This window comes from Neomonachus schauinslandi, chromosome 4, assembly GCF_002201575.2.
Source record: "Neomonachus schauinslandi chromosome 4, ASM220157v2, whole genome shotgun sequence".
In the NCBI taxonomy this organism is placed as follows: domain Eukaryota; kingdom Metazoa; phylum Chordata; class Mammalia; order Carnivora; family Phocidae; genus Neomonachus; species Neomonachus schauinslandi.
This window is the reverse complement of record NC_058406.1, coordinates 42,549,716-42,563,514: the sequence shown is the minus strand read 5'-3', so window position 1 is coordinate 42,563,514 and position 13,799 is coordinate 42,549,716. Positions and strand designations below refer to the sequence as shown.

Below are 13,799 nucleotides of genomic sequence, written 5' to 3'. Positions count from 1 at the left end.
TTCCCTTCCCGCCCTGAGGTGCTTCCCTTCCCGATCCAGGGCGGCCAGTGCAGATCTCAGAATGTGTCAAGCCAGTGACACTAGATCCATCACCTCAGGGTGGAATGAAGGAAGCACCTGGGGATCAGCTTACTAATTCGAGGGGCCGATGAATTATTCAGGCCACCATTAACTTGGAGGCCCTCTCAGACTCATCTCCCTTTCCCCTGCTCCAGACCCTCAGATCCTGGCCTGCCCCGAGTTCTGCAGACCCGTGGGGGCCCCCAGTGAGGGGATGCTGGCAGAGCTGGGGTCCTGTCTGGTGCTGGTGCTGGTGCTGCTGGGCCCAGGCCCCAGGGCCCACGCCATGAAAGGTAGGAGCTCCGGAGGACACAGGCAGGCTCTGCGATGAGGGGGGGGGCAGGTGGCTGCCAGGGTCTCAGGAGGTTTCCATGTGGGAGGCCAGAAAGCAGGAGGCCTTTTTGGGGGGAGTTGGCTGAGTTGAGGGTGTATTTGCTTCTGAGATGGTGAAAGGCAGTATTTGCAGAGCACCTGCTCTGTGCTGGATGCTTTACGAATACGATTGCATTTAATCTTCAGGACAAACCTCAAGGTGGGTATGAGTCCTCCATTTTACAGAAGAAGGAACTGAGGCAGAGAGAGGTTAAGTAACCTGTCCAAGGAGACATAGCTACCAAGGGCTAAGGGAATGGCTCAGAGGCAATGGAAGGTTTATTGCTGGAGGAAGACTTTATCCTCCTCCTGAGAGCCTGCTGTACTTCCCCACCACCAGCCAGGTGAAATCAAAGTTCTTCCTGATGGCATTCGGTGTCCCCCAGGTTTGGCCCCAGTTCTCTATATAATATCCAGCCTCGGTCCCCTGTGTCCCTTGGGCACCCCAAGCTCTGGCAGAGGATCATGCCCCCTTCTGGAAATGCTTCACCCTCTGTCTGGAAGGTCCCTGTTCTGTTTTGCCTTCTGAGAACATGTGGCTCATCTATCAAACTTGGGTCAAACACCACCTCCTCCAGGAAGCCTTCCACATCCTTCCATCAGCCTCAGAGGCTCCCTCCTGGGAGCTCCCAGAACCCTGTGCCAGCACCCTGGCCCCAGGTCTCCTTGTGCTGCTCCAGCCCCATTGTGTTGTGTGCCTGTCTGGGAAACAGTATCACTTCCCTGAACTTCAAGGCGTGCATGTTGGGGGTGCTCAGCAAGTGCCTTGTTTTCCTGCAGGCTCAAGTGGGGCTCAAAGAAGGAAAGGGTTTGTGCCAGTCACCTCTTCGGTGGCAGAGGTGGGCTGGGTCCCCAGGCGTCTCACTCCTTCCTGTAGGGGGAGAAGCTAGCTGTTCCCATTTTCCAGCCTCCGGAGCTATAGCGGCCCCAGGGTGATCCTGGGGTTCAGGGCGTCTGGCTGAGTCCCGGAGGACAAGGCCTACACTTGTTTTGGCACCTGGGACCTCCTTGGCCACAGGAATTCTGCTCCAACACTCCCAGGGCTTTTCCTGTCCCATGGGCAGGGCTGGGGGAAGGACAAGGACAGGCACCGGACAGAATATCCCTCTGTCCTCTTGCCATAAAGGCATGAATCAGACAGGGTTCCTGCCGGGCCTGATGCAGGGGCCAACAGGGAGCCGACAACCTGAGCTGGGTGTGCATCTGAGGCCCTTGAAGGAGAAGCTCTGTCTCATCGGTGCTCACAGACACCCCATTTTACAGATGCGTGACTGAGGCTCGGGGAGGCTAGGCGACTGTGAGTCCGTGCCATTTCCTCCCTCCAAATTGTCCCCAACTAACAACCTTCTTGTCCCTCCTGGGCAAACTCAAACACCACCTTCCCTGTGAATCTTGTCCCCCCAGCCCCCAACAGTGCTGGCCCAGCAAGATTAGCCCTCCTCCCTCGGGCCCCCTATGGCATTGCTGACAGCCCTCCCATTCCACAGTGCGCTCCCCGGGAGAGCCCCATGCTGAGTCAGCCCAGGCCTGGTACAGGCTCTTTGGCCTTTTCAGTGAACAGAGTTAGGAAATTAATTTTTTTTTTTTTTAGAAACAAAAATAAATCTTAAATTCATACTGTCTTTAATTCAAATTGAGGATCACAAGCATTCTATTTAATTTTTTAATTTTATGGTTGTATTGCTCTCTTCTTACACGGAACCTCTTAGCTTCTATTGACATTAGCAGACGTGCTTTATTCCAATTTTTAAAATACTGTAAAATAGCAGTACTGACTGTTATTACAAACAGTAAGTCTCCTGAGTCAAGTTTCAGAGTTCTTTGTGCTTCGTTTTGTCCCGGGGATATATCCCTCTAGGAATGTACAGTCAAAAAAGTGTATTTCCAAGTCATTTGAAATCATTTCCCCCCATGATGAATGTGCCTCCAACTTGATATATGTATATGATATTTGTTTCAGTTTTGGATTTTTAGGGGTTACTTCAAAGGGTTTTTTGCTAATTTAAAAATTATATTAAAGGTCATTCATGAGTGTCGCCTGGGTGGCTCAGTCGTTAAGCGTCTGCCTTCGGCTCAGGTCATGATCCCAGGGTCCTGGGATCGAGTCCCGCATCGGGCTCCCTGCTCCACGGGAAGCCTGCTTCTCCCTCTCCAACTCCCCCTGCTTGTGTTCCCTCTCTCGCTGTGTCTCTGTCAAATAAATAAATAAAATCTTTAAAAAAAAGTCATTCATGACTATAAAGTCAAAATTATAAAACAGGTCTCATTGAAAAAGGTCTAGCTTCATGCCTGTTTTCCTCCCCTCTGTTTACTCCTTCCCCTGACAGAGAATCATTTTTATTAGTTTCCTTCCATTGTTTTCTTTTTTTTAAATATCAGCAAATATGCGCGTATAAGAATGTACTTGTGAAAGTACAATAGGCTGTGCGCATCCTCACTGAGGGTGGGGGTGTTATCATTTGTAATTTTTAAATTCCCTATGGTACACGCCTAGGATCTGGCATATAGTACTGTTTTATCTAAAATTATAGATCTGCCCCAACGTTTCTGTCTCCTCTCCCTGCTTTATTTTTCTCCATAACACTAATCACTCTTCAGTATGCTCTATATTTTACTCACCGTGTTTATCATCTGCGTTCCCCATCAGAACCACCCAGGAGATTCCATGAAGGCAAGAATTTTTGTCTGTTCTGTTCCTGCTGAAACCCCAGCACCTAGAACATTGCCTAGCACTCAGACGGTATTTGTTGAATGAATAAAAGAGTGCTTGATAAGTATTTGAGGATTAAGCAGATGAATGAGCAAACATGTGCATCAGTGAATTGATTTAGGGTCATGGCCTCATGCTCCCTCACCCCATCCCGAAGACCCAGGTCTGTGGCCGGCTCTACCATCCAGGACCCCAGCACTGACCGAGCCATTCTTCCCTCTTGCCCCAGGTGTCAAATGTGGGGGTGTGCTCTCAGCACCTTCCGGAAACTTCTCCAGCCCCAACTTCCCCAGACTCTACCCCTACAACATAGAGTGCAGCTGGCTGATCGTGGTGGCCGAGGGCTCCTCGGTGCTGCTCACTTTCCACGCCTTCGACCTGGAGTACCACGACTCCTGCGGCTTCGACTACCTGGAGGTGTACAACGGGGCCTCGGGGGACAAGGGCAGCCTGCTGGGGAGGTTCTGCGGCCGGGTGCCCCCGCCGCCCTTCACCTCCTCCTGGCATGTCATGTCTGTCGTCTTCCACTCAGACAAGCACGTGGCCAGCCAAGGCTTTTCTGCTGGCTACCAGAAAGGCAAGGGGGGCCTGGCAGGGAGAGGGGGGCCCTGCGGGGGCCGGGGGGAGGAGAGCTGTGGGCTGAGGTGAGGCTTGCCGGCAGCTCCGGAGCCTGGGTGGCCCTGCTGCCACAGCTCAGGGACAAGGACAGCTTCCAGCAGTGGTCATGGTGTTGTAGGTTCCCATCTTCAGGGCAGCAGTCCTGGGAGCCCTGGGAGGGTCTCACTGTACCCAGGAGCAAGGCCTCTTGTGCTCGCTATGGTCCTTCTTATCCCATACCATGGCATCAGGACGAAGGAGAGGACACCAGGTTGCTCCTGCTGCCCGTCCCTCTGCAGCACCCCATCACTTACGGGCGCAGGGACCCCTGGCACCCCACCCCAAGTCCTCTGGAGTAAAAGATGCACGAGGGCCATCTGTGTGGAGCTGGTGACACTCTCCCTCCCCAGGCCTTACCTAATGCCTCTTACGTTGTGGATCCCTAACCCTCCCTCCCTCTGCCTGGAAACCTGCCCCTTAGTCTAGTGAGGGGAGCAGAGGCTTTGCTCATCTCAGCTTTCCTCTTGTCTCCAGGCCTCTCTGCAGACACTCAAACCTCCTCCCTTCTCCCAAGGCCCAAACCCAATGCCTTACTTGTGTCCGCTCAAGCCACAGACAACCACGGAGGCTCTTGGGGCGCAGGTTTCCCCATACAACAGTCGGAGGGCTCGGGTGGGACGCCCCTCCCTGAGCTGGCTTTCGAGGCACAGAACTGCGGAATGCCAAAACACAAGAATCACAGACTGATCTCGTCACAGTTTTGGAATTTTAGACTCTTAGGTTTTTAAAATGTTAGGATATCAAAGTCATAATTCCATAAGCAATGTCTTCCCACATTTTATTTTATTTTAAGATTTTATTTATTTATTTGAGAGAGAGAACACAAGCAGGGGGAGTGGGAGAGGGAGAAGCAGGCCTCCCCCTGAATGGGGAGCCCGATGCGGGGCTTGATCCCAGGACTCTGGGATCATGACCTGAGCCGAAGGCAGACGCTTAACGACTGAGCCACCCAGGTGCCCCTTTTCCAGCATTTTTAAGAACAGGAGTACCATTATAGCAAATGGAAACTTAGGTTAATCCCTTATATATAAAAGAGATAAAGGCAGTACTTTCTTGGTATGCATTTACTGTATTTTTGAAGTTCATATTTTTAACATTTACTTATTATAAGCCAATCACTGAAAACATAAGTCAATATGGATGGCCTCCAATGAGTGAAATTTTTATATATGACCTGTGACTGTGGATGCTGTTGTTCAGCGCGTTAAAGAGAGCTTGAATACAGCACAGGAGCGAAATTTGCCCCACGTGCAGGCCGATGGATGCCCCAGGGGGCTGCTGCAAAGCTCCGGAGCACAATTCAAAGCTTCTGCTAAGTGTGTTCACGTGGAAAAGGATCTCACAGACTGTCAGAACCTGCCCTCTCATTTCACAAACAAAGTTAAGAGCAGAGAGGGTGTGTGCCTTCCCAAGGTTACATGGCTGAAAGCAGGAACACTGGGACAAGAAGTCTTAGCGCCCAGCCCAGAGCAGAGCTAGGTTCACAAAGCCAAGCCCTGGGGCGAGGTTCTTGGCGTCTTGGGAAACAGCAGTGTGCCCCACCCTACTGGTGCCTCCACATGGTCAGGGCATTCATCATCAGCCACCTCCTGGCTGGATTGGTAGGGCTGGGTTCCAAAAGGGTTTCATCAGCACTGGAGATTCTGCATGAGCCTGCACCTGGTGGATCAGGCTGGGCAGGTCTTCTGACCTCTCGTATTCCCATGAGGCTCATGGAGGCTGGGTCACTTGCCCAGGGTCACACCCCTCATAGAAGACAGAGCTGAGGACCAACACCTGTCTTCAGACTTCAAGCCCATCTCCACTTCACCAGACCCTCTCTCCAAACCTCAGTTTCCTCTGTCAGGGCGCTTTGAGAATATTGCTGAACTTGGGCACCTCAGCCTCTGTGTGCCACAGGCCTGGTAGGAAGGGACAGTAAGAATCACAGGGTCAAGTGCCCAGGCTCTGCAACCAGGCAATGCCTGCTCTCCCCATTACCAGCTGGGTGGCCTGCCATCAGGGCCCCACCCAGGTTCCCGGGGACTCATCACTTCAGTGGCTCCTGCCAACCTCCATATCTCTATGTGAAGCCTTCTTCCGGAGTCTCGGCAGGTCGCCTCTGTCCCCACAGCCCTTGGCCTGGGCTCTTGGGAGTTGGTGTATGAACGCCCCAGCTCCCTTTCTCTCAGGTGACATAACTCTGAGGTGTGTGCCTGACGCCATTCCCCAGGATTCCCCAACAGGGCTGGGCAGCTGGCTTGACATGCCCTCTATTGGCCCTTATAGCTCCCAAATAAACTCCTTGTGCTCACACCCTTGTCTCAGGGTCTATCTGAGTGAACCTAGACTCCCCCAGGTAAGTTACTTACCTTCTCCGTGCCTCCATTTTCACGACCATAGAATGGGGAGAACCACTGTGCATTCCCCTAGGGTGATGGTAATGGTCTCAAAAGACAGCTTCGGTGCCAAGTGCCAGGTCTGTGCCTGCCACACAGCAAGCGCTCAGTGGATGGTGACGAGGTTTCCATGAGATAGATACCCAGGGGGGTGGCACGTTGAGGGGTGTCCTGTTCCCAAGGGAGGGGGTTGGGGGGCCACGGGGAGGAAGAAAAGTCAGCTCAGGAGGGCTTCCTTGCAGATGTGTGTGGTGGTGTCCTAATGGGCCTTTCAGGGGTCCTTACCAGCCCTGACTACCCGGACAACTACCCCAACAACGTGGAGTGCCACTGGGTGATCCACGCCTCCGGCCCCGCCACCGTCAAGCTGGTGTTCGTGGACTTCCAGGTGGAGGGCAGTGAGGAGTGCACCTATGACTACGTGGCCGTGCTTGGGGGGCCTGGCCCCGCCCACGGGCATCGGTACTGTGGCAGCACCCGGCCCCCCACTCTTGTGTCCCTGGGCCACGAGCTGCAGGTGGTCTTCAAGTCTGACTTTAACATTGGAGGCCGGGGCTTCAAGGCCTACTACTTCTCAGGTAGAAGGGGCTGGGGCTATACCTCGAGTCCCCTGTGCATGCTGTGCGTGTCCCTGCCTGGCCAGTGCCAAGGCATAAGCATGTCACCTCCTCTGTGAAGTCTTCCTGATTGACTCAGAATTAGTCCTTTCTTTCAACTCCTTCTGGAGTTTTTTTTTGCAGCAATGATCTAACACTTATCATTATGTACGTGGTGGGCACGTTGATTTCCCCTGATTGTGAGTTCCTATGGGTTTGTCTCTGTACCTGCCACATAGAAGGGATTCAATCAATGTGTGTACAAATGAATGAATGAACCCTTGATAGTAAAATGAACTAGAAAGTGGAGGAGATGGAGAAGGAAATAGACAATGACAACCCACTGTGATCTTTGTTAACAATAAGAATCATGGATGACTTCCTGGAGGAGGAGAGAATTGAGTAGTGCTTTGAAGGAGTTAGCCAGAGGCAGAAGGAAGGGAAGGGTATTCCAGGCAGAGAGATGAGCATGCGCAAAGGCAGGGAGGACAGAAAGGGTTTAGTGTGCTCGTATGCTGGGAGGTGTTTGGGGAGGCTGGAAGGTAGGGCTGGATGAGGGGCAGTGAGAAAACAAGCAAGGTCATGTCATGAGCCATCTTGTCTGTCAGGTCCAAGTTTGGACTCAACTCTGAGGACAAGTATTAGGTCTGGTTATTGAAGTCCTAACCGGACCAGCACTCGTGAAGTGGACTGCCAATTGGAATGAGAGTCCTAGCCTTCAGCTAGTTCCCGCTTAAAGCAGGCTTTGGGATCCATTGTCTGGTTTGCCCACCACGGTGCCCACCAGGTGGTGGTCCAGGGTGGTTTTAGGACCTTTATGGTGACCACTGCCCAAGCTGTACTGCAGAGGGTGACAGTCTCCACCCTTCTCATTGTTGTCCCTTCTGTCCCACTCTCCCCAACCCAGGAGAATGCCAGGAGGTATACACAGCCGTGCGGGGCAACTTCTCCAGTCCCCAGTACCCCAGCGCCTACCCTAACAACATTCACTGCCACTGGACCATCCGCCTGCCTCCAGGCTACCGGGTCAAGGTGTTCTTCCTGGACCTGGACCTAGAGGGTCCCAACAGCCTGACCAGGACCTGTGACTTCGACCATCTGGCAGCTTTTGATGGGGCCAGCGAGGAGGCCTCCCTGCTGGGGAATTGGTGCGGCCACCACCTGCCAGCACCGGTCACCTCGAGCCGCAACCAGCTTCTGCTCCTACTGCACACGGACCGCAGCACCACCCGGAGGGGCTTCTCCGTGGCCTACATTGGAGGTCAGCTGGGATGGAGGGTGTGGGCAAGGCTGGGGTCCTTTGCAGCTTCCTCCCTCCATCCCACCGCGTGTCTCCTCCAACCTTTTCTCAGGTGGCTACAACACTGCTGACTGCTGCCCTGGGACCCCGGGGACCGCACCAATGTGGCCCTTGCTTATTTCCACCCCGCAGAGTCCTGCCTTCCCAGCTTCCAACTCCACGTGCCCTAATTCCCCCCATCTCTCTCCTTCCCCCTTGGGCCCCTGGCCTCTCTCCTGCTGTGGTTTATCCTGTGTATCCAGGGATAGTACGCAAAATATGGCCACGTTACTTGTGATAAACAATTGGTATAACCATGGAGATGTCGACAAGCTTTGCTTATATCGGTCATAAATCCTGACTGACAGTGGCTTGAACAAGTGGCTTTTGTTTTCCTCACATAACAAGAAGTCTGGAGCTAGGGAGCTGCTTTGTTGGTTCAGGGACTTAACACTGTCTCAGCTGGTATCTCTGGGATTCTCTTGGCCTCATGACTGCAAAATGGCTGCTACAACTTCGGACATCATGTCCACGTTCGAGGCTGGAAGAGGGTAGGGGAGATGCCAGCTACAAATGTCCCGTTACCAGGAAAACAAAAGCATTTTCAGAAGCTCTTGAAGGACTTCTTGGTCTCAGGAGGTTGAACTTGGTCAGGTGGCCATGCCCAGTGGCAGAGGCGGCTGAGGATGCTGGCGCTGGGCGTTTCCGGCTTCCATAGTGCCCGTTAGATTTGCCAGCCAGCAGCCTCCACCATCTGTCCCCTCTTCCTGTCACCCTTCCCTGGCCCGTGGGCCCAGAAGAGCCTGGCTCTGGACCCATTTTCCCTCTACCTGAGCAGGCGAAAGCTTCTTGTTGTGCAGGTGTGGAAAGGGAGGGGCAGAGAGCAGAAACGCTTCCCCACGGTCACGTGGGCGACGGGGGCACGGCCAAGACTAGGACCCCTGCCTGCCTTCTTTGTGGCCCAGTAGGGTCCCGGCGGAGGGAGCCAGGGCTGAGTTCCGACAGACCAGGGCCACATCCTAATGCTCCCATTTACCGACCGTCCAGTGGCCTCATCCATGCAAGGGGTTGATGAATGTCCTCTGCAGGCGGCCATTCAGATGAAAAGAGAGAACAGGGGACATCCTTGCTGAGGGTGGATGTCTGTCCCTCACATGTCTCGGGCCTGGTCTGCAATCAAGCATCTTCCCTCCATCCTTACCCCCTACGCAAGTGGTGATGGGCAAGGACACGGTTGCGCCACAGCGAGCTAGGGGCAGTGAAGTGGCCTGGGCAGACCCACCCTCCAGGGCCTCAGTTGGCTTCCTCCATAACCTGGGGGAGGAGAGCTGTCCCTTGTGAGAGTGACCCCTCCTAGGGTTTCACTCCAGAGAGCCAGGGGCCACAGGCTCTGCCTCAGCTAGCTACAGGTGGTTTTTTCTCTGCAGGTCTGTTATTCCACCTGTAAAATGAGGACACTGGCTGAAGGATCTTTAAGGTCCCCTTTGGTTTGATCGTCTTATTTCTAGGCATGGGTCCTCTCCCAGCAATGTGGGATCTTGGACAAGCCCCTTCTCCTTCTGGTGCCTACAGAGCCTGAGGGTGGGGCAGCTCTAAACCCAGCTCTGTTCCAGGGGCAGGAGCCCCCGCTCCCACCCACCCCGCCCCCCTCCCCAGATCCCTGTGGGAGCCCAGGGCCAGACAGGGGCACTCGTGCTAGACGAGGCTCCAGATGTGGCCCAGGCTGCAGGCGGCCTCCCGGCTAGAGGACAACCTCAGCATCAATCAGGGGTGACACACAGTTCAGTGCCACCGAGATCATCGTGGGAGATGGCGGGCCCATAAATCCCCGACTGCCCAGACACCAGAGGCTGAAATATGTCTGAGGCATTTCCTGGAGAGGGGCTGAGAGTTCCAGGCCTCTGCCTGCCATCTCTTCTCTTTCCCACCCACCAGCCGCCCTCTCCTCCCCCTCCATTGCCCCCGCGCCAGCCAGCACTGCCCTGTACACGCACACAGGCTCTGATATACCCAGACACAGAGAGTCACACCATCTCGGCCTGGAGGGCTGTGGGGGCCCACCAAATAGGGTGGGGGGGATCACCTACAGACTCAATAATGGCTGAAATCCCAACTCAACCACTGCAAACAACTTTACCTCTCAGAGCTTCAGTTTCCAAAACTGTAGAATGGGTTTAGTTGTGTCCACCTCATGGGGTCACCGTGGGGAGCGAGTGAGGCTTTCTTCTCCGCAGTTCTGCCCCCCACCCCCACACACATACTCTGCCTTTCCCTGTCTTGCTTCTCCGCTTGATTTTCCTTCAGCCCACTCCAACACGTCTTTCATTTTACCTATCTATTGCCCCCTTGCCCAACTAGAATTAAGGTCCAAGAAGGCAGGAAGTTTGGGGTGTTGGGTTGTTTTTTTTTTCCATTTCTTTTTCTGTGGTGCCAGAATAGTGTCCTGCACATAGTAGGCCAACAAGAAATATTTGTTAAATGGTTGAATGAATTACCTGGCACATGGTAAAGAGATCAGCAGGTAGTACCTCTTCTTATGATTAAGAATATTCGTTCATTCATTCATACATTCACTGACTCATTCATTCATTCATTCATTCACTGACTCACTCATTCATTCATTCAGAATTCAGAATTCACAGCACCTGCCAAGCTCTGAGCCAGGCTGCAAGGACATGAGAAGGCCGGGTACCTGCCCTCGGGAACTCATAGTCTGATGGAGTTAAACGGAGTAACACACGTGAATCATCCCCGTTAGGCTGCACACATCACCCTTTGCGTGGGGTCTCGGGGTGGTGGGGGCAGACCTCCTGCCCCTAAGGCCTCCAGCCGCTCCCTCCCTCCGTCCCCAGTCGTGCCCATGAACGTGAGCTGCTCCCGCACGGACTTCCAGATCCTGATTGCCGCACAGACTCTGGCACCGCTGGAGCGGACCAAGGTCTACCTGGGCAGCCGCAGCTGTGCCGCGCAGGAAGCCGGTGGCACCTTCCGGATCCAGGCCCGCTTTGACACCTGCGGCACCGAGTCTCAGGTAGGGGCTGGGCGGGGGGGAGGGGGGGCGCAGGTGTGAGGGAGGGCGTCTGACCCCTGCTGAGAGGCACCTGCCATTCCTGAGAATTCAGCTCCTCCTCCTGGCTCAGTGACCCCACAAGCCTGGTTGCAGAACTCAACAAACTTGCTCAGTGTAGACGTGACAAAGAACTCAAATGGGAGACAGAGAAGGGGGCCCCACTGAGTAACCCAGCGACAACCCTATGGAAGGCTCCTCCTGCAAGGCCCTGACCCTGACCATCCTTGGAGGCCTTCCTGCTCTTCCTTCCCTTCTCCCGGGAACTCCCCACCCCCCCAGGCCTCACCCCTTTCACACCCGGCTGCCTCCAGCCACCCCTTCCCCAACCTGTGATCCAAATGGTCTCTGTGCTCCACAGAGCAAAAGGGCCTTTCAAGTAGCAGGATCCACTTCCCCCAAAGGCAGTGAGGCCTACAAATGAATTCAGGTTTGGGGCCCTCGGAGTCGCTGGGCAGTGGCCCAAGCACCTCAGATGTCTGCATTCTTAGGGGCAGGTTAAAGGGGAAAGGAGAGATGCCCCCCCTTCCAGGGAGAGCTCACCCCCACCCCCAAGGTTTGGTGTCCAGGGATGTGTCACACTGGCTTGGCAGAAATCACCACTTTCCAGCAAGCCATACCACCCCGCCCCCCACATTAGCCAAATGTCCACCTGGGGCCCCTCCAGCCCACCCCTCCTCTTCCCCAGCCCCTGGCAACCTCTGTCCTTTTGACTTGAGGAGAGAAGTGGGGGCAGTCTTGGCTGCCAAGATGATCTGCCCTCACCCTGACTCCATGCCCTAAGTCCCTCAGGGATTTTCTGTGGACACTCCACAGAGTCATGAAATGACGGACAGAGAATCCCAGAGGCAGGGAACCAGGAAACGGAGAACGAGGTGTCACCGTCACTCAGAGGTTCAGAGGCATGCAACCACCACCATAACTCGGAGCCACAGAATCATAGAATCTTGGGGCTAATACCACGGAAACATAAAAGCTGAGAAACTTAGACTCCTGGATTCCTAGTGTCACCGTTATATGTCCTAGATGCTCGAGGACCAGTTTCTGCACTGAGCTGCTCTCAAAGATGCACAGCTCGAACAGCCCAAGGCAATGGCCACCTTTCTGGGCATCTCTTAAAAAACAATGGAGACTTGATTTCATAACCATGACAGCACATCTTGTGTGGCTGGCTTTTCCCCTTCAGGTCTCTCACTCATCAACAACCCCTAAAACTTCCACTTCCTGTGATTTCTTTCCTCCCTTCTTTATCATGTGGACTGACTTTCCTGGGTCCCCTTCTACTCACAGGCCCCATCTTTCTTTGCCCAGGGTCTCAATTCTGTATCACAAAAATCCAGGACACTGGTCCTCCTCAGAGGGTTTGGGGGCAGACAGGTTGAGGGCACAAATGCAGAAGCCTCCTTTGGGGACATGGAATCAGAGCCTTTTGGAAGCCCCTTTGAAACTCCCTTTCACACCCTTCCCCAGAGGGGTGGCCCAGTGTCCAGGGACGGCAGCTTCCTACCATTCCTGTCTGCCCGCTCTGTCACTTGTGTGTCGTGTGACTTCAGACAAGGGATTTAACTTTTGGGCCTCAGTTTCCTCATCTGTGAAATGGGGATATTAATGGTACCAATAAAAGAGGATGGTAGTGAGAATGAAATGAGACAACGCACTTAAAACAGAGCCTGGAACATGGCAGATGGGCCTGCTCTTGCTGTTATTGTCTTTCATAGACCCCGCCTCCTTGAAGCCAGAGCAAACACGGACCCATCAGACATTCCCATAGTGTCCCTTTTACAGGTGGAGACCCTGAGGTTCCAAGTGGGAAGGGAGTCGGTGGTCAAGCTGGCACTAGAACCCAGGCTCCTGGCGTTCTGCCCCCTTGGCACAGAGTCCCTACATACCTAGGGGCACAGGGTCAGCCCCGACCCCTTCAGGTGTGAGTGAGTGCCCCGTGACCCCCACAGCGGAGGAACAACACCTCAGTGATCGTCAGCGTGCTGTACATCGACTTCTCGGCTGGCGGGCAGGAGGACGTCCATGAGTATGAGGTCCGCTGTGAGCCACGGCGCAAGGAGGCTTCTGTCCACCTGCTGTCTGGCTCCGACTGGCTTGGGCCCTATGCCGCCACAGCTGAGCATCTTCAGGAAGCACCACCCAGGGATGAGGTGGAGGCCCTGGAGGGCCCTGTGGCCATGGTGCCTCAGGACACCAGTGACATTGTCTTCCTGGGCCTTTGCATCCTGGCCGGAGTCCTCATGGTCGTTGCCATCGTGGTCCTGATGCTGCTGTGAGGGGGGCAGGGACCTGGGTGCGGGCTTCCCTGGGAGGCAGCTTGGGGTCCCCACAACAGGGGCAGGGCCGGGTGTTGTCGACTCGTTGGTGGCCATGGGCAAGTCATTGTCCCTCTCTGAGTCTCACTTTCCTAGGGAGGATCCGTGTGCCCTCCTTACCTCACAGGGTTGGCTTGAGGCTCAGAGAAGAGCCTGAATGCCTAAGAACTTTGTCAACTCTGGCATGTCCCGTGTGTGTGCAATTGTTACTAATTTCAAAGATAGTCTGCTATCGAAAAGAAGTCTCCCGTGTGTGTTACTTGTCAATGTGGATAGCTGTGGTCCCTGGTGACAGAGGGTAAAACTGAAGTTCCCTAAACGCACAAGGGCTTCACCGACTTGGGATAAAAACAAGGGCATCT

The 13,799-nt window shown here is 54.2% G+C and overlaps 1 protein-coding gene across 1 annotated transcript; it reads left to right on the top strand.

Moving 5' to 3' along the window:
• Positions 1-274: 274 nt before the first annotated feature.
• On the top strand, positions 275-13,441 carry CDCP2 (CUB domain containing protein 2). The gene is made up of 6 exons (XM_044914035.1): positions 275-353; positions 3,372-3,719; positions 6,420-6,755; positions 7,681-8,034; positions 10,905-11,083; positions 13,072-13,441. The coding sequence occupies exons 1-6, from the start codon at positions 275-277 to the stop codon at positions 13,396-13,398; spliced, it is 1,623 nt and encodes a 540-aa protein (XP_044769970.1). The 3' UTR covers positions 13,399-13,441.
• The last annotated feature ends 358 nt before the right edge of the window (positions 13,442-13,799 follow it).

Coding starts and splice junctions, on each gene's coding strand:
- CDCP2 (XM_044914035.1), top strand. CDS start 275: ATGCTGGCAGAGCTGGGGTCCTGTCTGGTGCTGGTGCTGGTGCTGCTG. Junction 8,035..10,904: donor CTCCGTGGCCTACATTGGAG/GTCAGCTGGGAT, acceptor CTCCGTCCCCAG/TCGTGCCCATGAACGTGAGC. Junction 11,084..13,071: donor CCTGCGGCACCGAGTCTCAG/GTAGGGGCTGGG, acceptor TGACCCCCACAG/CGGAGGAACAACACCTCAGT.